Genomic DNA, 22599 nt, shown 5'->3' with positions numbered 1-22599 from the left:
AAAGTGCCCAGAGAGGCTCAGGAGGGGGAAAGGGGTCTGATGAGAGCACAGGGAAGGTGGTGGGGTGTGTGCTGAGGATCCTTCCTCCTGCCTGGCTCTGCTGCAGCTTGTGCTTCGTGTTACAGCCATTAAGCCCAGTGCTTTGTCACTGGGGGGGTCTGGGAGCCCTGCTGCTGTGCTGCCAGTGCAAAGCCCTGCCCCTGACTGTGAGGAAGAAGATGTCATCCAGGACTAAAGCAGCACACAGGGCTGTTCTCACCATCCTCACCTTCAGAGGGACAGGTGCCATTGTTTGCAGGAGCTTGCCAGGCTCTTGGCAGCTCCAGCACCACAGCAGCAGCTTTCCCCTGAGCCCCAGGTGTGTGGGGGTGAGCTGGGGGTTGGACCAGCCACTGGCACAGCACTGCCTTCCCTCATCAGGCTGCTGCCCCATGGGCAGTGGGGTGCCTTGAGAAGCAGCAAGGAAGCAGATCAGGACCCTTATTAACACTGGCTAATTTGGGTTTGGTTTATTTTTGGAAGTGCTTTCCTCTTTTTGTACAGGGAACTTGCTGGGGATGATGGAGGGGGTTGGTGGTGGAGGGAGGAGGAGCCCTACAGCCCCCAGCTGAGCCTCCTCTGCTCCCAGGCCCCTCAAATTGCACTGCTAAAGGCCCCTGGGCACAAACCCATCCTCTTGCACGCCCTCTCTGCAGTGGGTGTTTGTTCTTAAGGAGGAAAAACATCCCACTGAAGGGTGGAGAGTTCTCCTTTGTGCTCAAGTGCTGAGCTAGGTGAGGGAACAGTGAGCCAAAATACCCAAACTAGCTAAAATGCTACAAACAACCCAAAAAGAGGAGGTTGTACTGAAGTCCTGTGGGTAGGGAGGGCGAGAGCTGGGGGCTGGGAAGCAGCAGCAGCTTCAGGTGTCCGAGCTGAGGGCAGCCACACTGCTGGCTGCATCCCTTGGCTGGTGCTGCTCAGCACCCTGGCAGTGACACAGTCCCTTGGGGGAGATGGGGGGGACAGGATGGGTGTAGCAGAGATGCCAGAAGTGGTTTGGGGCACAGGGGAAGGTGCCCAGGAGGAGTTTGGGAGATGAAGGGACCTCTCTTTTGACTCGGTTCGAGGTGGCTTCTGGCCAGGAGGTGGGGAAGGGCTCTGCAGGGCTGCCTGTGACTTTGCTGCTGCAGATGAAACAGTTCTGGGACAAAAGCAGCTGCACAGGCCAGGGATGTGGGTTTGGTGCTGAGCAGGGCCTGGCACCCCACTGCAGGGAGCTCAGACATGCAGCCCTTTCACTGCCCAAGGACCATCTGTGGTAGAGCCTGGGAGATCTGTGTGTGCACACAGGGAACTTTGGGGACTGAGGCTGGGATGGAGGGAACAGCAGGTGATGGGAGGTGCCCTGTGGGGACCATCCAGGCAAAACAAACCAGTGGCCAAGCAGGGAAAGTTGCTCAGAGACCTTGATTTGGTTCCTGCTCCAGCGTGATGGATGGGGTGATGCTGTGAGCCTGGGAGACATCACTGTCACAAGTGTCCCTATCTTATCTTGTGTCCCTGATAAATCAACATCAAATGGCAGGAGCCAGTGTGGAATAGAAGTGTGGTGCCAGGGTGATGTGCTGCCCCATCCCTGCCATCCACAGGGACACCCAGAGCCCTCCACCAGCACCGTGGGCTCGTAGAGGGAAAGGGTTGGTTGCAACCTGAATGGCAGTTGCCTGTTTAAGGTGAAAAACCACCTTTGATAGCTGTAATTGTGATTGCAGGTGGATTTGCAGGGTGGAGCAGTTCAGGGAAATGCAGCTGGTTAAAGGGTAACTGCAGCTCTGCTGGGTCAGGATGAACTCTTCTCAGCGGGGAGGAGAAGTGTGTGAGGCCAGGAGCAGCTTCCTCCTCCCAGCACTGGGTCAGTGGGGGAAAAGCTGCACTTTTATGGCTTCCCTGCATTCACTTTATTTATATTCCCCTCCTTGTGAGCTCAGTGCCCATCCTGCACCCTGAATCAGAGGGGTTGACCTGGCCTCGGCACCTTCCTCCTCCTCTTCCTCCTCTCCAGGTGTTGTAGCGGGGTTGAGGCTGAAGCTGTTCTCTCAGAGCATTCCTTCCCCATCCACCCTGGGCCATGGTGTGCCAGAGTTGCCTTGGCCTCGGGTGTGCCATGGACAGGGCACAGTGTCTCTCCTGCTCCCAGCCCGTGCTGCTGCAGCCGGAGCCTCGGCCGCTTCCCCCTGACCTCCGGCAACGGCTCAGCCAAGTGCTGTGGCTTCAGGCCAAGGAATCACTTTGTGCTCCATATTTTACAGCGAGCAGAAAGCCCCACTGGAGCCACAGTGCTGGCTGCTGTGGCTTAAAGCTAAGCAGATGCTGGCCAGGGCTTTGCTGGGCTCCGTGTGCAGGATCCGGCCTCTCGTGCTCCCTGGGGGTTATTTGCAAAGGCAAAGCCAAAGCTTTAATCTGTGCATCCAGCCTGCTGCTTCACCCAGCATCTTCCTCCAGGTGCTCAGGCACCAGCAAGCCATTTTATCACCAACAGCTAAGAGGTGGAAGCAGGACTTCAGCCTCCCCACTGCTCTGAGAGCAGAGGGAGCTCCCCTGTGCCTCATCCTGCTCTGGGTAATGCTGCTTGTTAGTGGAAGCCTGTCCTGGCCCCAGCAGTCACCCAGGTGACTCATGTCCTCCCTGACAGAATCCTTTCTCAGCAACTTTAAACTGAGGAATGTTAGTCCAGAGTATCAGTTTAATAAAAACAACACTTTGCATCCCTGCAGAGAATGTAATCCTGGGATTAAAGGTGCTGAAACTGCCTTGAGATCATTCACTAATTAAGACTTCTAAGCTGGCAGGTCAGTATCTCTAATCCTGCCTGGCAGAGCAGCGGGGCTGGGCACAGGGAAGCAGCAGCAGAGTGCTGCAGGCAGAGCTGGGCTGGCTGGGAAGCTCCCAGCATGTTTATTTTGCCACTGCAAACGGGCCACACAGAGCAGGTGTCACCTCAGAGACCCATAGCCATGGCAATGGAGGGTTTTGCTGGTTTAAAGAGATATTGAGCCCTCTGCTTTTGCAAGCACTGACAGGAGCTGGGCATGTGCATTCCTCTCCATCAGCCTGACCTGTGGGCTGGTCAGGGCTCAGCCCTCCGTGGTCTTTGCTCTAAGGCACATCAAAGGTGTTCTTTCCTCCCTGTCACCCATCAAAACAAGGGCAGAAGAAACCAAAACCACCTACAAGTGGCCTCAGGGCTGGGCTGAAGCCTTGCATGTCTCCTGCAGGGTGAGATGTGGTGCAGCCCCTGTTCACAGCTGCCTCTGCTCCACTCCTCTTTCCCTGCCCTCTCAAGGCTCCGTGCCCCACAGTCTGTGAACATGCCTGGCTGCTTCCCTGCTGCCATGGCCCATGGAAAAGGCACTGTGTTTGGGCAGCCCCTGCTCAGGAGCCCATAACCCCCTGTGCTGCTGACCAGGAGTGTTTGCAAAGCCAACCCCATCCAGCTCACCGTGCCTTTAGCCGAAACCTCAGCGCTTTGGGCTTTGTTGTTTACAACCTTCCGAGTCTTTGCTGGTTGTTTTTAAGCTTCTGCTGCCACCAAAAGCGTTGTTTGAAATCAAAGTTGAACCTCCCCCAGCCCTGGGAGGTTTGAAGAGCAGGGAGCTGGTGGTGGGGGTGTTCAGAGCACCCTGCCAGCCCGTGCTGCTGCTGCCAAGGACACGGCCATGCCGAGGACCTCAGGGTCTCAGTCCATCAGCATGGAGGCCAAATTCCTCTCTGCACAGCTACTGAAAGGAATTTCCCCCTCCTCCAGAGGCTGGGGGGAAGGAGGCTGGATCTGCAGAAGGACTGTCTGTCTCTTTTGCCAACTCTGCATCCCTCTCCAGCAATATTTCAGCTGTTTGGTTTGTTGGGTGGGCTGGGAGTCTGGAGAGGAGAGGAGAGGAGAGGAGAGGAGAGGAGAGGAGAGGAGAGGAGAGGAGAGGAGAGGAGAGGAGAGGAGAGGAGAGGAGAGGAGAGGAGAGGAGAGGAGAGGAGAGGAGAGGAGGCTCCGTGGTGCCCTTGGCTGACGTGCCACCTGCATATGCCTCCTTTCTCCAGGCTGCATCTTCCCCCCACTGTCTCAGGGACAGAGCTGCCCCTGTGATGGATTCTCCCTTCTGGGTGCATTCCTGCATCCACTGTCATGCTCACAGCTGCCTGAGTTCAGCCTCTGCAGGTGGGGACACGCTTCTCACTTCCTCACCCCGGGCAGGAGCTGTAGTTTCTCTCACTGCATCACTGCCCAGAGGGGCTGGGAGGAAGCGGGTGAGCAGGTACAGCCTGTCTCACTGGAGCACTGGCTTCCCTTGAAAGCCTGGAAGGCCACAAAGAGGAGCTCAGGCTGGCCCTGGTGCCACAAAAGCCCCTTGAGCGCTGCTCATCCCCCTGTGCTTTGGGCAGAACCTTGTGCTGGGTTATGCTTTGCTGTTCTTAGTAGCTTAGAAAAGCAACGTCCTGACATCGGTCTTCAGCACCCAAAGCCAAGCCCACAGGGTTTGACTCAATGCTGGGAAAACAAAGAGGTGGGCAGGGAGGAGACACACAGCCCTCTGCATCTGATGGGCAGAGCCAGCACCTTTCATCAGATTGCAATTAATAACTGGGTTGGGGGGTGCCCTGTCACCTCCATCTGCAGCAGCTGCACCCTCTGTGTCCCTCAGCTCTCAGGGAAGGAGAAACCATTGAAGGAAAGTTGAAATCATCACACTTTTGCCAGACTAGGAGTGAAAAACCAGGGCACCACGTCCGGGGAGGGTTGGATTTGGGAGCTGGGCAGGGCAGGATTGGTTCCAGCAGGAGCGTCAGAACCTCCCCGTGGGTCACTGAGCAAAGGGCCTGGGCACACAGTTGGCACAGAGCATCCCATTCCTTTGCTGCTGATCCCTATCTGCTGGCTGCTCTTTGCCCCAAGGGACCAGGGTGAAATGAAACCTGAGTGAAATAAATGGCAAGTGGTGGTGAAGGAGGGTGATGTGTTCAGAGCAAGAGCCCCAGAGCAGCCGCTTGCTCCAGCAGCTGAGTGTTGTGCTAAACATTTACAGGGTGCAGATGGGTGGGGAGGGGGAGATGAAGCTCTGTGGCTTTGGGTGAGGGTGGCCCTGCTGGCATCTCGCTGCTGCTGACTCCCTGCTCCTGCCTGTTGTGCCTGTGCAGGCTGGTGGATGATCGCTGTGTGGTGGAACCGGCTGCTGGAGACCTGGACAACCCACCCAAGAAGTTTCGAGGTGAGACTGGGGCTGGGCTGGGGCTTCTCTGTTGCCACTGTGATGCTGGCCCTGAGCATCCATGCCAGGGGTGGGCATCAGGGTCCCAGCTAGCCTGGGGCTGGAGATGCTGCGTGTCATTTGCAGAGGGATCCAGAGGGTTCTTGGATAACCTCCATAGGTTTGTTTCTGGTGTCATTTATTGGAACCACCTCCACAGTGAGGGGGGTTCTTAGGACCCCTGAGGCCAGCCCTAAGGAGCAGGGGTGACCAGGAGCCATCCTCAGCACTGGTGGGTCTGACCATCCCAAATTGCATCCCTCGGGCTGCTGGCACCTGGGTGACTGCCAGGACAGGAGGGGACAGACAGAGAGGCAGTTGCAACAGGTAAAGTATTTCAAGGCAAGCCTGTTAGCACTCAGCACTAATTACATCTGCTGTGCTTGGCTGCAGCTCAGAGAGAGCTGGGGGATTAAGCTCCCGTTTCTGAGGCAGGCAGGGCTTGGGGAGAGGCAGTTATATTCTGATGTGCCCTCAGCCATCTCATTCTTGGCCACGTTGTTTCCCATTTGGGTAAGGAGCAGCCAGGCCCAGGCAGAAAAGGGGATGAGTCAGTGGAAGCCAAAGTGGCTCCTGGCCTGTGGAAATGGCCTGGAGAAGCCCTGAGAGGCCACTGGGAAAAGCAGATTGTGCCTCCTGCTTCCCTGACTTGCAGGGCCTGGGGCCAGCTGGCCTCAAACATGGGCTCCTCAGGGAACAAGTGGCTGCCCTGTGCTCTGGGGCACATCACTGCAGCTCCCTGGGAACCACAGTCACAGAGTCTCAAGGGCTGGAAGGGACCTGCAGAGCTCATCCAGTGCAGCCCCCCTGCCACAGCAGCACCCAGAGCAGGGCACACAGGGACTCATCCAGCTGGGGTTGGGATGTCTCCAGAGAAGGAGCCTCCACAGCCCCTCTGGGCAGCCCCTGCCAGTGCTCCCTCACCTCAACAGGGAACAAATTCCTCCTGCTGTGTCTCTGGAACCTCTTCTGTTGCAGCTTGTGCCTGTTGCCCCTTGTCCTGTCATTGGCCATCCCTGAGCACAGCCTGGCTCCAGCCTCCTCACACCCACCCTTGATGGGTTTGGAACATGACTGAGCTCACCCCTCAGGCTCCTCTTCTTCAAGCTGCAGAGCCCCAGCTCCCTCAGCCTTTCAGCACAAGGCAGATGCTCCACTCCCTCCAGCCTCTCTGTGCCCTGTGCTGAGCTCTCTGCAGCAGCTCCCTGTCCTTCTGGAGCTGAGGGGCCCAGAGCTGGACACAACATCCCAGCTGTGGTCTCACATGGCAGAGCAGAGGGGCAGCAGAACCTCTCTGACCTGCTGCCCACAGCCCTTCTGCCCCAGCCCAGGCTGCCATTGGCCTCTTGGCCACGAGGGCACGTTGCTGGCTCAGGCTCATCCTGCTGCCCACCAGCACCCCCAGCTCCCTTTCCCCTGTGCTCCTCTCTCACAGCTCAAGTGTTGGGTTGGTGCCTGGCTGCCCTGTGTGCTCAGCAAGCTGCAAATGCAGGGGCAGGGTTTTGAGCATCTCAGTTGGGTTTGAGTGCCTGGAGCACAGAAGCTGGGGAGTGCACACAGAGCTGTGACATTGCCCCAAACCAGCCACTGTGGTGTTGGGTTTGGGGTTTGGTTTGGGGCAGCCATTCCTTCCACTCCACCTACTGTGATTTCAGACTCTCTTTGTGCCTCCACCTTTTTTCTCAGGGTGTGTTTGACATCCAGCATATCCAGGCTCCTCTCTGGGCCATTCCCCATGGCTGTCCCACCTGAGCAGTGACCTGCCTCATCATGTTGCTACTAATTCCTACCTGGGGGTGATTTAACGAGCCCACCCCACAGCTCCCCAGGGTCTCCCAACCTGCCTGTGGGTGCCCTTTCACCTGGGGCTGAACGAGGAGAGCTGGAAGCAGCCTCACCCCAGCAGCCACACCGAATCCCTGCCTGCACATGGGTGGCTGTTGGATGTCTTTTCCAGGCCCAGGTCTGCTCTGGGCTCAGCCCTGCTCCGTGCAAACACCACCAGGATATCCAGCCGCTCGCCTTAATGGCCGGAAAAGCAGCTCTGTGCCTCTTTGATAGCTATCACCCTGAGGGAGGTCAAAACAACTGGCTGCTGCTGTTTCCCTGTGGTGACAGAGAGAGGCTTAAGAGGATTTTCATGTGTTGTTGCTGTCCCCATATCCTGCAGCCGGGCCCGGCCCTATCCTGCACTGTGCTGAGGCACACGCGGGTCACGCCGGGGCCTGGCCCAGCTTCCTGGGGGGTTACACTGGACCCTTTTCCCAGAGCCAGCTCCAAATGGTTTCCTTTGGAAATGCCCAAACCCACCCTGTGAGCCTGTCCCTGCAGCCAGGGCCCCCCTGGCCCTCCCACAGACACCCAGCACCTCGCTGTTCTTGGCTGTTGTTTCCAGGGTTCTTCCCTCTAAAGGCACTTCCCAGCCCTGAGCTCAAGTAAAAGCAAATCAAATGCTTCCATCCTGCTCTGAGCGGGCTCAGGGTGGCTGCAGGGGGAGTGGGGCAGCGAGGCCCTGGCCCTGCTGCTGTCCTCCCTGCACAGGGTTGGCCTCTGTGGCTTCCATGGCCGTGCTGGGTTGTTTCATCTCAGCCAGGCATCCCACTGATGTGGGAGCTTTCCTTGGCTTCCCTCTTCCACCAACCATCCCACTGGTGTGGGAGCTTTCCTTGGCTTCCCTCTTCCACCAACCATCCCACTGGTGTGGGAGCTTTCCTTGGCTTTCCTCTTCCACCAACCATCCCACTGGTGTGGGAGCTTTCCATGGCTTTCCTCTTCCACCAACCATCCCACTGATGTGGGAGCTTTCCTTGGCTTCCCTCTTCCACCAACCATCCCACTGGTGTGGGAGCTTTCCTTGGCTTCTCTCTTCTACCAACCATCCCACTGGTGTGGGAGCTTTCCTTGGCTTCCCTCTTCCACCAACCATCCCACTGGTGTGGGAGCTTTCCTTGGCTTCCCTCTTCCACCAACCATCCCACTGATGTGGGAGCTTTCCTTGGCTTTCCTCTTCCACCAACCATCCCACTGGTGTGGGAGCTTTCCTTGGCTTCCCTCTTCCACCAACCATCCCACTGGTGTGGGAGCTTCCCTTGGCTTCCCTCTTCCACCAACCATCCCACTGGTGTGGGAGCTTCCCTTGGCTTCCCTCTTCCACCAACCATCCCACTGGTGTGGGAGCTTCCCTTGGCTTCCCTCTTCTTGCCAGCCATCCCACTGGTGTGGGAGCTTTCCTTGGCTTCCCTCTTCCACCAACCATCCCACTGGTGTGGGAGCTTTCCTTGGCTTCCCTCTTCTTGCCAGCCATCCCATTGATGTGGGAGCTTTCCTTGGCTTCCCTCTTCCACCAACCACCCATCTTGCAAAAAGGATTCTCAGTGCTTAGGCCTGACTGCCAAAATCTCCAGCCTCCAACACAAGCTTTGCTGGAGCCTTTCTGGGTGCCTCAGTTTCCCTCCTTGCAAAACCAGGCTCAGTCCTCAGATGGGGATGCCAGGCAGGGTGTGCTTGGGGCCAGGGCTTGCATTTGCACCTATCTCTTAATAGATGCTTTAACTTCCCTCCTCCTGGTTCCTGCTTTCTACCAGACCCTTAGCTTTTTTTTTTTACAGCCTTAATTAGCAATTGAACAAAAAGAGTTGAAGGTGCTGCAGGTGGCCCTGGAGGCAGTGGGAGCAGGCAGCCAGGCATTGCAGTGGATCCTTCCCCATGGAAAGCCTCCTTGGCACGGGATATGCCATTAGCAAATAGACCTGTAAATGAAATGTGAAACTTGGCCTCTTCCCAGCAGCCAGAGCCGGTGAGAACTGTGCTCTGCACTTGTTTGTTCGTCACTCCCAGGTAAATAAATACGTGCTTGCCAGTGCCTTGGGACCTGAGCCAGAGATGGAAGTGATTTTTTTTGCTGCTGGACTTTTTGTGTCTGAAGTCTCTGGGCTGCTATTTCAGGTGTGTTAGAGCAATGCAAGCTACAAGAGCCCTTCCTGCTCACACCCCCTAAATGAGGGGCTGGGGGGTGTCAGTGCCTCTTTGTCTGCAGTCTCTCTCATGTTTCAGTTCCCAAAGCCTGGGCCTGGGTGGCTGCATTTTGCCTCCCATCCAGGCCATGGAAGGCTGGGGAAAAAAAACAGGCAAATCAAGGCAATCTACAGAGCTCAGACACAGCAAAGTGTTGGGAGGAGCTGCGGTGCAAATGTGTTCCCTTCAGGTCCCCAAAGCGTTTCCTTTAGGAGCTGAACTGCAGCTGTGGAGACACAGACTTTAGGAGAAGTTCCTGGTAGCTTCCAGAGGCTGGTGCTTGAGGCTCCCTGTGAGCACAGGGCAGGAGCATGTTTGGAGCAGCTGCATGTCCTGATGGCACAGCAGCACAGGGCAGCAGCCCACGCTCCTGCTGGCCCAGGGTGATGGGGTGAGGTGAGGTCTGCTCGTGACCTGCTCTCATGGCACCCGTGTCCTTCCGGCGTCCCTCCCCCCAGGATCTTCTCCTCCTTCCCTCCAGCTGGCCTTCATCAGGACTTTCTCTTCCCCTGAAGCTTCCTTCCCAAACTGCACAGCTCTTTCCAACGGGAACGCTCTGAATCCTGCATCCAAGAAGTGGAGTCACTCCTGGACTCATTGAGCCTAATTTGAAACGAGTCCACCAGCTGATAGGAAGCAATGTGACCCCCCAGCAGTCCCTGCCCTGCCTCCCTTGCACCCCCAGCAGTGGCTGAGGGGGTTGTGGGGTGGGTCACCCATCTCCCAGTGATGCTGCAGGGACTGCCAGGGTCTCCAGCACTCAATCCTGCCTCTCAGTGGCGTTGGCCCCGCTGGGGACATGCTGGTGGCTGGCAACCAGGTGGCTGCTGTAGCCTCATAGTTACCTTCCTCTCCTCTCAGATTGCCTCTTCAAAGTATGTCCCATGAACCGTTACTCTGCCCAGAAGCAGTACTGGAAGGCCAAGCAAACCAAGCAGGACAAGGAGAAGATTGCAGATGTGGTGCTGCTGCAGAAGCTCCAGGTGAGGGGGTGTGAGGAACCATCCTCCCCAGAAGGGATGGTCCCCATGGGCTGGTTGGGTGGTGACATCCAGACCTCTTGCTGTGCACATTCTGATATGCTTTGCTTCCCAGAAAGCACCCTGCATGGAGGCCAGGACCTGCCCCAGGCATTGCTGTCCTCAGGGGGTCTCTCTGCTCAGCTCTGCTGTGCCACTGCCCTCCCCTTGCCAGGGAACATCTGCCACAGCCACCTTTTCTAGAGGAATGGCTCCTGTGGCTGTCAGCTCTTATTCATGGCATATGGTGTAGTAAAGGAGTTGAGGGTGGGAGCTCTGTGAGGTGCTTTGCAATGGCATCTGCAGGGCTGAGGGCTCCCTGGAGGGTGCAGCTCTACCCTGGGTTACTCTTGTGCAGTGCTCTTATCCAGCCTCAGGTGTGAGAGGCAAATGAACCCTGGGTCCTGTGCTTTCATGCCATGCCTGCATGTGTGCCCTTGGCACAGGGGAAGCCCTGGGCAGCATGGCATGGCTGTGCTCAGTCCATGCTGTGACTGCACAGGGTGAATACAGCAGCACTGGGGAGCCACAGCTGATTTGATGGCTCCCAGTGCAAGGGAGATGTCCCAGGGAAGACCTGCAGAGCAGGATCTAGGGGATTGAGCAGGCAGGGAGAGGAAGGGAGGGCAGTGATGCTGCTTTGGGGATGAGAGGTGATGTCCACCCCCTGTCTCAGCCCTCTTGATGCTCCTTGTGCAGAGGAGCCCATGGCAGAGCGGGCAGAGGTGCTCTGGAAGCACAGCCCTGCACCTCCCACAGCACCCAAGGGTGCCTGGCATGGAGGAGGGAGCTGCTGCAGCCAGGGCTGGCTCCAAAGATATGTGGAAGAGAAATATGTTGACTTCCACGAGGTTTGGACAGGGCCCATGTTAAACATTGCATAATGGCCTCAGACAGCTGGCGAGGCCCCTGGGATGATTCATAAAACCAAAGCTCAGGAGAGATTCATTAATTCATTTCATCAGGCTTCCAGCCCAGCCCCACTGATGCCCTGGTTGTGCCTTTGGTCTGGTGCAGTGTGTGCACATGGACAATGGCTGGGAGATGCCGGGGCAGGGTCGGTGCCTCCTGCCATCTCCAGCCCCACGTGGTCACTGGTGGATGGAAATGCTGTTTTCCTCCTCCAGTTAGGCTGTAACTTGTGATGTAGGCAGCTGTGCTGGCCAGAGAGGCTCATTTCTGAGCCTGATTGATTGCACCTTGCTTAGGATTTGTCTTAAAGAGATTCTGTCATTTCCTTGCTCCCTTCCGCTGCTCCCGGTGTTGCCCTTTTGGCAATTGCTCTTTGGCAGCCCAGGCAGGGACACAGCTCTCTGCAGAGCGCTGCTGCAAAGCTCCTGGACATCCTGGCAGGGTGCTGCACCCCAGGCTGGGATTTAGCAGCATCTTCCAGCCCACAGAGGTAATTCCCTGAAGCAGAAGCAGCCCAAGCGTTGAGCAGAGAATCCCAGCCCGGCCATCCTCAGTGCCCAGTTGCCTTTCTGAGCTTGTGCTCTTGCCCTGTTGCTTTTCAGTGGGTTTAAGACTTGGTGCTTTCTCAGCTGGTTGATTGTAGGTGCAGCCAGAAGCAATGCAGATGTGCTGTGGAAGCTTTCCTCCCGCTCACCTGATGTCTCCCCAACCTCCCTGCAACCCTCCCTGGCTCCCCACCCCCTGACACCTCATCCCACCGTGGCGTGGGAACAGCCCCTGTCCCATCCTAGGGACAGGCTGGCAAAACCAGCTGGCATGCTCAGGGCAACCAGCTCCCACTCCCAGCCCCACTGGCAAGGGAGGAGCTGAGATCTGGACACAGATGTAGGACACAGTGCTGGATCCCTCGCTGCAGCCGTGTTGCTCCCTGGGGTTGTTGTTGCACTGGTGTGGGATTCCTTGGCAGCAGGCTTGTTTTCTTGGTGGCAGCAGCCACCACCACGGGGGTCACATTCCTGGGTGGCACCCAGAGCTGTGTGGGGATGAAGGGTTGTGGCCAACAAGGCTGCCAGGAGCCTTCAAAGTCCCAGCACAGGCTGCTCAGACACTCCTGAGCTGGCTGCCCCATCCTCCTGATGTGGAGATGCAATTCCAGCTGTGCTTCCCACTTCCTCTGCCCTCCAGTGAAAGAGGGAAAAGCAGGGTGGGAAAGGGTAGATGCTCTCCCAGCTCCATCCCTCGCTGTGGGGAAGGCTGGGTTGATGCTGCCCAGGCTGTGCCAGGGCTGTTGACGCTCCCTCGCCGTTCCCAGATGGATCCACAAGTTCCTGCCTTGTTCCATGTACGTCACCATCACTCCTTCTGACAGGCAGACTGCATGGAAAATGTCTGTGGTTTTAGAGAGAAGGGCCAAAAGCAGCACTGAGATATTCAGGGTTGGGGCATCTCGCCTGGCAGGGACCCATCCTGCCTCATCCTCTGCAGCGGGTCTGGGCCTGCAGCCGTCTCTGTGCACAGCACCACTGATGAGGCACCTTCTGCTCCTTGGTCTCTGGTCCCCTCTTGGTTTGGTGCTGCTGGTCCCCATGGCCCTGGCATGTTGCATCAGCCTCTGACCCATGCACAGAGTTGCCTTTTGGTGCTGCCCCATAAGACCTGCTGGGATCTGAGGTGAATTTTGGTGCCATTTTGTCCCTGTGTTCATTTTTAAGTCCTTGTTTTAAAGCTTCACTGAGCTCATGGCTCAGTGGTCCCAGGCTGAGCTCTTGGACAGTGGGAATCATGTTGTATCTCTGGCCTGTGTTGTCTGGGGGACAGAGGGATCATAGAATCAAAGAAACCTTATGGTTGGAAAAGCCCTTTAGGTTCAGGCAGTCCCAGTCCTCCTCTCACCCTGCCCAGCCCAGCACTGACCCACAGCCTCAGCACCTCAGCTCCACGCCTTTGGGATCCCTCCAGGGCTGGGCACTGCCCCAGCTCCCTGGGCAGCCTGGCACAGGGGCTCACACCCCTCTCAGGGAAACAGTTCTGCCTCAGCTCCAGCCTCAGCCTCCCCTGGGCCAACTGCAGCCCATTGCCTCTTGTCCTGTCATTCATTGCTGGGGAGCAGAGCCCAACCCCCAGCTCCCTGCAGCCTCCTGTCAGGGAGTGTCAGAGAGTGCTGCTGGCTGCCCTCAGCCTCCTCTTCTCCAGGCTCAACACCCCCATTCCCTCAGCCCCTCCCCAGCCCCTTGTGCTCCAGCCCCTTCCCCAGCTCTGTGCCCGGCTCTGGCCACGCTGCAGCCCCTCAGTGTCCCTGTGGCAGTGAGTGAGGGGCCCAGCACTGACACAGCCCTGGAGCTGCAGCCTCCCCAGGGCCCAGCACAGGGGACAATCCCTGCGCTGCTCCTGCTGCCACCCCAGTGCTGAGCCCAGCCTGGATGCCCTTTGCTTCTTGCCCCCCTGGGCACGCTGCTGATTCTGTGTCCCAGACCATCCCATCCTCTGCACAGCTGAGGGAACAAGTGGCCCCTCTGGAGTCACTCCATCCAGCTTTTCTCCTTTTGGCACTCAGCATGCAGCCCAGATGGAGCAGAAGCAGAACGAGACAGAGAACAAGAAGGTTCACGGGGACGTGGTGAAATACGGCAGCGTCATCCAGGTACAGCCACGGGCACAGGCACCCGCTGGGACGGGGCTCACAGGCTCACCCCTGGGTCTGGCCAGCCCTGGGGGACTTTGGGGAGCTGCATTCCCCAGCTCACCCCAGTGTTTACCTTTCCAGCTGCTCCACATGAAGAGCAACAAGTACCTGACCGTGAACAAGCGGCTGCCGGCCCTGCTGGAGAAGAACGCCATGCGCGTGACGCTGGACGCCACCGGCAACGAGGGCTCCTGGCTCTTCATCCAGCCCTTCTGGAAGCTCAGGAGCAATGGAGACAACGTGAGCACGAGCCCCTGCCACCTGCCAGGACTCAGCTCCCTGCCAAGTGCCCGGGCTCAGCTTCTCTCCTCCCTTCCCCTTTTTGCTCCTCAGGTAGTCGTGGGAGACAAAGTCATCCTGAACCCTGTCAATGCAGGGCAGCCGCTGCACGCCAGCAACTACGAGCTCGCTGACAACGCTGGCTGCAAGGAGGTACAGGGCAGCTCTGCCCCTGCAAGGCTCTGGCCCCCAGGGCTTGCCTCTTTGGTTCTTGTTTCCCTTCCTTTATTCCCCTCTCCCAGGGAAGCCTGACGGTGCTTTCTTGCTCCTCAGGTGAACTCAGTTAATTGCAACACCAGCTGGAAAATCAACCTTTTCATGCAGTTCTGTGATCACATGGAGGAGGTGCTGAAAGGGGTAAGGGAGGAGCTCTGGCTGCCCTGGCTGCCAGGACATGGTGGGCTCTGGGGATTCAGCGCCAGTCCCCTGCAGGGGCAGGATGTGTGGACAGCTGCTTGGCTGTGTGACAGGGGCAGAGGAAGGAGATGCTGCCTTGAGGACTTTTATATCTAGGAGAATTTATCACTTGAAGAGCTTTAGCAGCAAGCTGGAGTTGGATATTTCAGTATCAGCAGGTACCTGTGGGGGCATGAAATTACCCTCCACCTATTGTATCAGACTGGCTGTGGAGGACAGCACACAGAGTACCAGCAGTGACTGCTAGCTGTGAGGACAGCTTTCAGCTCTTTCACTGTGCAGCAGGGCTGGCTGTTGCCTGGGAAAGGAACTTTCCCTGCAGAGCTATTGTTCGGGGCTGAGGTCCTCCAGGAAGCAGCTGGATGGATATTGATTGTTGTGATCTTACAGCCCCTCATCCCCAGGCACCACGTTTATCCCCAGCTTCCCCCATCCCCTGCACCCTCCTTCCTGGGGTGTTAATGCCTTAAACACATTGGTGAGCAGAGCCTCTGACCCTTCCAGGGGTGTGAAATGGTGAGTGTGCACTCATTTTATAACCCAGGGAGGGGAAGCAGAGAGAGGTGACTTGTGTGAGTAAAAGTGATGGCATGGTGAGATGCCCTGTGCCCATGCCCACGTCCTTCCCTCGGTTTAGAGGAGCTTTTGTGCTAGAGGCAGGTTGTAGCACAGCTCAGGCAGATAGAGCTGGAAGAGCTGATGGTGCCTGGGCTCCTGCAGTCCTGCCATGCCACAGCTGGGAGTTGTGCCCTGCTCTGGACCATTTACAGGGGGATTCCATCCCCTTGCAGGGTTGGGGGTGGGTGCCACAGGAGGAGATGCATCTGCCTGTAGAAGGGTCACATCCTTGGGTCTCACTGTCGTGTCCTGGTGGCAGGGGGACGTGGTGAGGCTCTTCCATGCTGAGCAGGAGAAGTTCCTCACCTGTGATGAGTACAAAGGCAAGCTGCACGTCTTCCTCCGCACCACCCTGAGACAATCAGCCACCTCAGCCACCAGCTCCAACGCCCTGTGGGAGGTGGAGGTGAGTGGGGAGGGGATGGAGCCCCTGTCCAAGGGCCTTTGGGGTACCTGCTGTGCTTTCCCTGGGGATGGGGTGCTGCAGCAGTGGTTATTTCTGTACCATCCCAACTCTAGAAGCCTGACTGGCCTGGTCAAAGCAAGCACAAGGCTTGAGCTGCAGGAGAGCATTGGGAGCTGTGGGTGCTGGGTGGATGGGCACCAGTGTCGGAGCTTTGCACCCTCAGTGTGTTTGCTCACACAGATGGGATGGAGCTCTTATCCACGTGTGCCTGGGCTCAGCAGAGCCACTGTGGGCAGGAATGGCATCCCAGTCCCCTGCCAGCCCTGTGTGCCACCAGCTGAGCTCTCTTCTGCTTCTCCCAGGTCGTCCACCACGACCCGTGCCGAGGAGGAGCCGGGCACTGGAACGGCTTGTACCGCTTCAAGCACCTCGCCACGGGCAACTACCTGGCAGCAGAGGTAAGGGGGCGAGCAGAGGGACACAGAGACCTGCCCCCTGCAAAGGCAGTGCCCACCCACCCTTAGACAGCAGTGGTGCCCTCTGGCCCTGCTCCAGTTTGCTTTCTGAGCTGTCCTGCCCCGGCTCCTCCTCGCCTCACCAGCTGTGAGCACCATCGGCATTTGCCTGCTCGCAGGGACAGACTTTCACCCCCAAAAATCCCCCACCCAAACAGTTCAGGGGTTGTTTGCCAAAGGTGTTGTTTCTGGCACCTTTCTCTTGTGGCCTCAGGGATCAGGAGGGGCTGGCTGGGATTTTCCTCTCTTTGCTCACTCCATCCTGGTAAGGTGGAAGCTGGAAATAATTCATCCTGCTGCGTTTAACTCTTCCCGGTCAGGTTTTGCCCATCCTCATCCTCTGAGCCACAGCAGCATCCAGGGCTGTCCTTGCCTGGGGAGAGTAGGGGCAAAATCTGGGCTTGGAGACATCATCTGCCAATTTGGACAGCTCAGGTTCTCCTGATAGAGGCACAAAGTTGATTTGACACTAATGAACTGCTGTGGCCAAGGGCTACGCTCTGCTGCCAAGGGAGCAGGGACACACCAGGGGGAATCTCAGTGCACCATGTGCCAAGGCTGCTGTTTAACTGGAGAAGACAACCAAAGGCAGCCCCTGGGGCCCCTTCCACCACTGCAGGATGGAAAACAGCAAAGAGTGGGACTCTGAAACGGCTGCTTTAAACCAAAAGACGCTCGGGTGGCATCTGCAGAGGAAAGAAGATCACAGGTTGATCCCCATCCTGGGCGGGTGCTGCCTGCCTTGAGTCGCTCACTGAGACCTCAGCCTGGGGCCTCGAGGGATTTACAGCAAGAGCTGGTTTTGCTGCAGTGCAAAGCCCTGGAGCTGCACACTGGGGCTCACCCTGACCTGCTCCTCAGAGCACTGTGCATTGGGTACAGCTCACGTCCTTCAGCCCCATCCAGGCAGCTGCCCTCTCTCTTTCTCTCTCTCTGTCTCTCTCTGCAGTGTGGTTGAGGAAGGCAGGAATAAAGAGATCACCCCGTGCTCAGGGTTTTGGAGGGACCGAGTGGGAGGACTGATAGCTGTCTTTCATCTCCCTCTTTAACTTTTCAGGAAAACCCAAGTTATAAAGGAGACGTGGCTGAGCCCAAAGCAGCGCCCACGGTGAGCTGTGTGCAGCCTCGCTGCAGAACGCTGCTGCCTGACATCACGCCGTCTCTTAGAGCCTTTGCAGGGAGATGCCCCAAAACAGAGCCCACCATGGAGCCAGTGCCACTGGGTCCCAAAGACAGAGCCCACCGTGGGGCCAGTGCCACTGGGTCCCAAAGACAGAGCCCACCGTGGGGCCAGTGCCACTGGGTCCCAAAGACAGAGCCCACCGTGGAGCCAGTGCCTCTGGGTCCCAAAAACAGAGCCCACCGTGGGGCCAGTGCCACTGGGTCCCAAAAACAGAGCCCACCATGGGGCCAGTGCCACTGGGTCCCAAAAACAGAGCCCACTGTGGAGCCAGTGCCACTGGGTCCCAAAAACAGAGCCCAACGTGGGGCCAGTGCCACTGGGTCCCAAAAACAGAGCCCACCATGGGGCCAGTGCCACTGGGTCCCAAAAACAGAGCCCACCGTGGAGCCAGTGCCACTGGGTCCCAAAAACAGAGCCCACCGTGGGGCCAGTGCCACTGGGTCCCAAAAACAGAGCCCACCATGGGGCCAGTGCCACTGGGTCCCAAAAACAGAGCCCACTGTGGAGCCAGTGCCACTGGGTCCCAAAAACAGAGCCCAACGTGGAGCCAGTGCCACTGGGTCCCAAAAACAGAGCCCACCATGGAGCCAGTGCCACTGGGTCCCAAAAACAGAGCCCACCGTGGAGCCAGTGCCACTGGGTCCCAAAGACAGAGCCCACCGTGGAGCCAGTGCCACTGGGTCCCAAAAACAGAGCCCAACGTGGAGCCAGTGCCACTGGGTCCCAAAACAGAGCCCAACGTGGAGCCAGTGCCACTGGGTCCCAAAAACAGAGCCCACCATGGAGCCAGTGCCACTGGACCCTGCTTGGTGCCGAGGCTGCAGCCTTGGGGGGCCATCCCCCATCCCACTTGTGAGAGGACCCTGCTGAAGTTAGAGGGGGTCCCAGTGCATGTTGGATCCCCAGGCCACGGGGCAGCGCTGGTAGAAGAGAGATTTGGGCTTTCAGGGTGTTTATTTGGAGGAGGGCTTGGCCTCGTAGCTCAGGTGCCTCCTGCCGCGCTTGTGCCCTCGCAGCCCCTCGTGCATCAGCGTGGGCTCAGCCCAGCATCTGAGCAGAAGCTTGTGCTCTGGGCAGTGGCTGCTGTGCATCTCTGACGCCACGTGCTCAGGGAGGCTGAGCCCGGTCCCGTTCCCCCGCTGCAGGGCGGCAGCAGCCGCGCCAGCCGCCGCAACACGGGCGAGAAGATCAAGTACCGGCTGGTGGCCGTGCCCCACGGCAACGACATCGCCTCCCTCTTCGAGCTCGACCCCACCACGCTGCAGAAGACGGATTCCTTCGTGCCAAGGTACGTGGGTACCTTGGTTTCAAGCCTGGAGGGGTTGGAATAAAGAAGGGAGGCTGGAGTTGGCGGTGGTGGGAAGTTTTGGCAAGTGTGTTCTGGAGGAAGGTGTGAGTGGGTGCTGGTGGGAGGGCTGGGTGCTGGTGAGAGGGCTGGGTGCTGGTGGGAGGGCTGGGTGCTGGTGGGAGGTCTGGGTGCTGGGGGAAGGTCTGGGTGCTGGTGGGAGGGCTGGGTGCTGGGGAGAGGGCTGGGTGCTGGTGGGAGGGCTGGGTGCTGGGGGAAGGGGCTGGGTGCTGGGGAGAGGGCTGGGTGCTGGTGGGAGGGCTGGGTGCTGGGGGAAGGGCTGGGTGCTGGGGAAAGGGCTGGGTGCTGGTGGGAGGTCTGGGTGCTGGTGGGAGGGCTGGGTGCTGGTGAGAGGTCTGGGTGCTGGTGGGAGGGCTGGGTGCTGGGGGAAGGGCTGGGTGCTGGGGAAAGGGCTGGGTGCTGGTGGGAGGGCTGGGTGCTGGAGGGAGGGCTGGGTGCTGGGGGGAGGTCTGGGTGCTGGTGGGAGGGCTGGGTGCTGGTGGGAGGGCTGGGTGCTGGGGGGAGCGCTGGGTGCTGGTGGGAGGGCTGGGTGCTGGTGGGAGGGCTGGGTGCTGGTGGGAGGTCTGGGTGCTGGTGGGAGGGCTGGGTGCTGGTGAGAGGTCTGGGTGCTGGTGAGAGGTCTGGGTGCTGGTGAGAGGGCTGGGTGCTGGTGGGAGGGCTGGGTGCTGGTGAGAGGTCTGGGTGATGGTGAGAGGTCTGGGTGCTGGTGGGAGGGCTGGGTGCTGGTGAGAGGTCTGGGTGCTGGTGGGAGGGCTGAGTGCTGGTGAGAGGGCTGGGTGCTGGTGGGAGGGCTGGGTGCTGGTGAGAGGGCTGGGTGCTGGTGAGAGGGCTGGGTGCTGGGGGGAGGTCTGGGTGCTGGGGGAAGGGCTGGGTGCTGGGGGGAGGGCTGGGTGCTGGTGGGGTCACTGGGCAGGACGCTGTGCCCCTCTGCAGGAACTCCTACGTGAGGCTGCGCCACCTCTGCACCAACACCTGGATCCAGAGCACCAACGTGCCCATTGACATCGATGAGGAGAGACCCATTCGCCTCATGGTACGGCCCCTCTCCCTCCTCCCATGTGGGTGGGTTCATCCCCTGGGCCCCAAAAGCTCTCTGCATGCTCCTTCCCACCCAGCACTCAGGCTTTGCCCAGGGACCTAAAGCATGTCCCAGTAAATCAGGAGCCACCCCAGTCCTTCTGATAGGGACAAGCTGACTTCAGCCGGGTTGGGGACGGCTGGTGGGAACATGCTTGGCATTGCCTTGTCTGTGTGATGCTGCTTCCCTGTCACTTCCCAGCTGGGCACATGCCCCACCAAAGAAGACAAAGAAGCTTTTGCCATCGTCTCTGTGCCCGTGTCCGAGATCAGGGACCTGGACTTTGCTAACGACGCCAGCTCGATGCTGGCCAACGTGGTGGAGAAGATGAACGAAGGTTTTCTCAGCCAGAACGACCGGAGGTAAAAAGTCATTTCCCCTGGGAGATGGAGCCGAGCTGGGCTCCTCCACAGTCTCACCAGCATCACTGCAGGATGAGGCCCCTGCCTGGGTCTTGCTTTCCTGCCCACAACCCCAATCCACGCCTGCTTCTCCCAGGAGCCCGGCGAGGAAACCAGATAACGCCGCAGCCCCGCTCCGGCCCCTCCTTTGCTGCTAGAAAAATATCTGAGGGGCTGAGAGCTGGCCCCAGGATAGGGGCAGCTGGGTTAGTCACGCTGTTATTTTTAGGTGGGTGGGTGCTTGGTGCTTCCTGAGCAAACACAGATCCCCCGTGGGACACAGCGAGCTGCTTCCGCCCTGCCAGCCGGCCCCACGGGGTCCTGCAAAGGTGGCTGAGCAGGCAGAGGCGTTACACACGAAATCCCTGGCAGGAATCATGAGCAAAGGGCCCTGGCATTTACCCTGGCATGTATAGGTTCCTTAGGACCCATAAGCTTCAGGGCAGCTGTTGAGCTCTGGCGGGGAGGAGAGGATCAGCCAGCAGCTGCCCCGAGCTCTTTGGTCCTCCAAAGCGCATCGTTGTCGTTGCAGGGACCCAAGTCTGGGTGGGCTGCATGTGGTGGGTGAGCAGCCCCTCTGGCTGGAGAGTCCCATGACCCCACTTGCACTGTGTCCCTTTGCAGGTTTGTGATCCAGCTGTTAGAGGATTTGGTGTTTTTCGTCAGCGATGTCCCCAACAATGGGCAGAACGTGCTGGACATCGTGGTGACCAAACCCAACCGGGAGCGGCAGAAGCTGATGCGGGAGCAGAACATCCTGAAGCAGGTGAGTGGCCCCTGGGCCCTGCAGAGATGTCCTGCTCTGCCCAGGGTCACACTGGAGTCCTGGGGTCAGCTCTGGGCTCCCCAGCTGCAGAGGGACAGGGAACTGCTGGAGAGAGGCCAGTGCAGGGCCACCAAGATGCTGAGGGGATGGAGCATCTTCCTTGTGAGGAAAGGCTGTGGGACCTGGGGCTGTTCAGCCTGGAGAAGAGACTGAGGGAGGAGCTCATTAATAGTTATAAGTATATACATAGTGGATGTCAGGAGGATGGGACCACACTTGTTTCTGTAGCATCCAGAGCCAGGGCAAGGGCTGATGGGCATCAGCCGCAACACAAACAGTGCCACTTAAACACAGGAGCAAGTCCTTTGGTGCTGAGGTGAGGGAGCCCTGGCCCAGGCTGCCCAGGGAGGGTGTGGAGGCTCCTTCTCAGGAGGTTTCCAACCCCACCTGGACACGTTCCTGTGCCCCCTGAGCCAGGGGCAGCTGCTTGAGCAGGGGCTGGGGCTGGATGAGCTCTGCAGGGCCCTTCCCACCCCCACCATGCTGGGATCCTGTGGAGGCAAATCCCACAGAGGAGGTGTAGCTTGTCTCCAGCTCTTGCCCTGGTGGTGCACCAAGCCTTCCTGGCAAGCGTGGCTGGTGCCCATCCCTGCATGGGGGTGACAGTGTGGAGGGGAGACCACAGCACTTACCATCTGTGCTTTTGGGCAGATCTTTGGGATCCTGAAAGCCCCCTTCAAGGACAAGGGTGGGGAAGGGCCTCTGGTTCGTCTGGAGGAGCTGTCGGACCAGAAGAATGCTCCCTACCAGTACATGTTTCGACTGTGCTACCGCGTGCTCCGGCACTCCCAGGAGGACTATCGCAAGAACCAGGTGTGTGGGGGTAACGGGGGCGCTGCCAGGGGAACCCCCCCATCCTGACACCCTCTTCCAAGCCCTGGGGGGGCTGCCAAGGCCTCGGTGGGGCTGGGGGCATTGCCAGCCCCTGTGCTGACCGTCTCTGTTCCCGCTCCAGGAGCACATCGCCAAACAGTTCGGCATGATGCAGTCGCAGATCGGCTACGACATCCTGGCTGAGGACACCATCACAGCTCTGCTGCACAACAACCGTAAGCTGCTGGAGAAGCACATCACCAAGACAGAGGTGGAGACCTTCGTCAGCCTGGTGCGCAAGAACCGCGAGCCACGGTGCGTGAGCGGCCGGTCCCCGGCCCCAGGGGCTCTGTGCCGCGCCGTGGGTGGGATGTGCCGTCCCCAGGGCTGGAGAGAGGTCCCCGTGGATCTGCCCTTCCCAGCAAACTGCCTCTTGCTCTCCAGGTTTCTGGATTACCTTTCGGACTTGTGTGTGTCCAACCACATTGCCATCCCCGTCACCCAGGAGCTGATCTGCAAGTGCGTGCTGGACCCAAACAACAGTGACATCCTCATCAAAACAGAGTGAGTAGCCAAGGGGAGTGCCTCCAGCTTGGGTACTGGGTGCCTGCCTCTGCCTTGCACCAGCTCCCACAGAGCCCTGGTGAAACCCCTGTCACCCCTTGGTGCAGCATCTCCCTTCCCATGGCAGCATCTCCCTCCCCATGGCAGCATCTCCCTCCCCATGGCAGCATCTCCCTCTCTATGGCAGCATCTCCATCCCCATGGCAGCATCTCCCTCCCCATGGCA

General features: G+C 58.7%; 1 protein-coding gene across 1 annotated transcript in view; it reads left to right on the top strand.

Moving 5' to 3' along the window:
- The window catches only part of ITPR3 (inositol 1,4,5-trisphosphate receptor type 3), a 51333-nt gene that overhangs the window by 2928 nt on the left and 25806 nt on the right, over positions 1-22599 (top strand). Inside the window, exons 2-17 of the mRNA XM_062013432.1 lie at positions 5170-5240; positions 10155-10276; positions 13779-13865; positions 13989-14147; positions 14241-14339; positions 14460-14543; positions 15481-15627; positions 15990-16085; positions 17200-17250; positions 18471-18613; positions 19625-19724; positions 19971-20131; positions 20795-20936; positions 21648-21809; positions 21952-22124; positions 22254-22373. Of these exons, the coding sequence (XP_061869416.1) occupies positions 5170-5240; positions 10155-10276; positions 13779-13865; positions 13989-14147; positions 14241-14339; positions 14460-14543; positions 15481-15627; positions 15990-16085; positions 17200-17250; positions 18471-18613; positions 19625-19724; positions 19971-20131; positions 20795-20936; positions 21648-21809; positions 21952-22124; positions 22254-22373 (1917 nt within the window). The remainder of the gene's footprint in view (positions 1-5169; positions 5241-10154; positions 10277-13778; positions 13866-13988; positions 14148-14240; positions 14340-14459; positions 14544-15480; positions 15628-15989; positions 16086-17199; positions 17251-18470; positions 18614-19624; positions 19725-19970; positions 20132-20794; positions 20937-21647; positions 21810-21951; positions 22125-22253; positions 22374-22599) is intronic.

Source organism: Colius striatus, chromosome 22 (assembly GCF_028858725.1).
Source record: "Colius striatus isolate bColStr4 chromosome 22, bColStr4.1.hap1, whole genome shotgun sequence".
NCBI lineage: Eukaryota > Metazoa > Chordata > Aves > Coliiformes > Coliidae > Colius > Colius striatus.
Note: the sequence above shows the minus strand (reverse complement) of the source record. Positions and strands in the feature narration are given on the sequence as shown.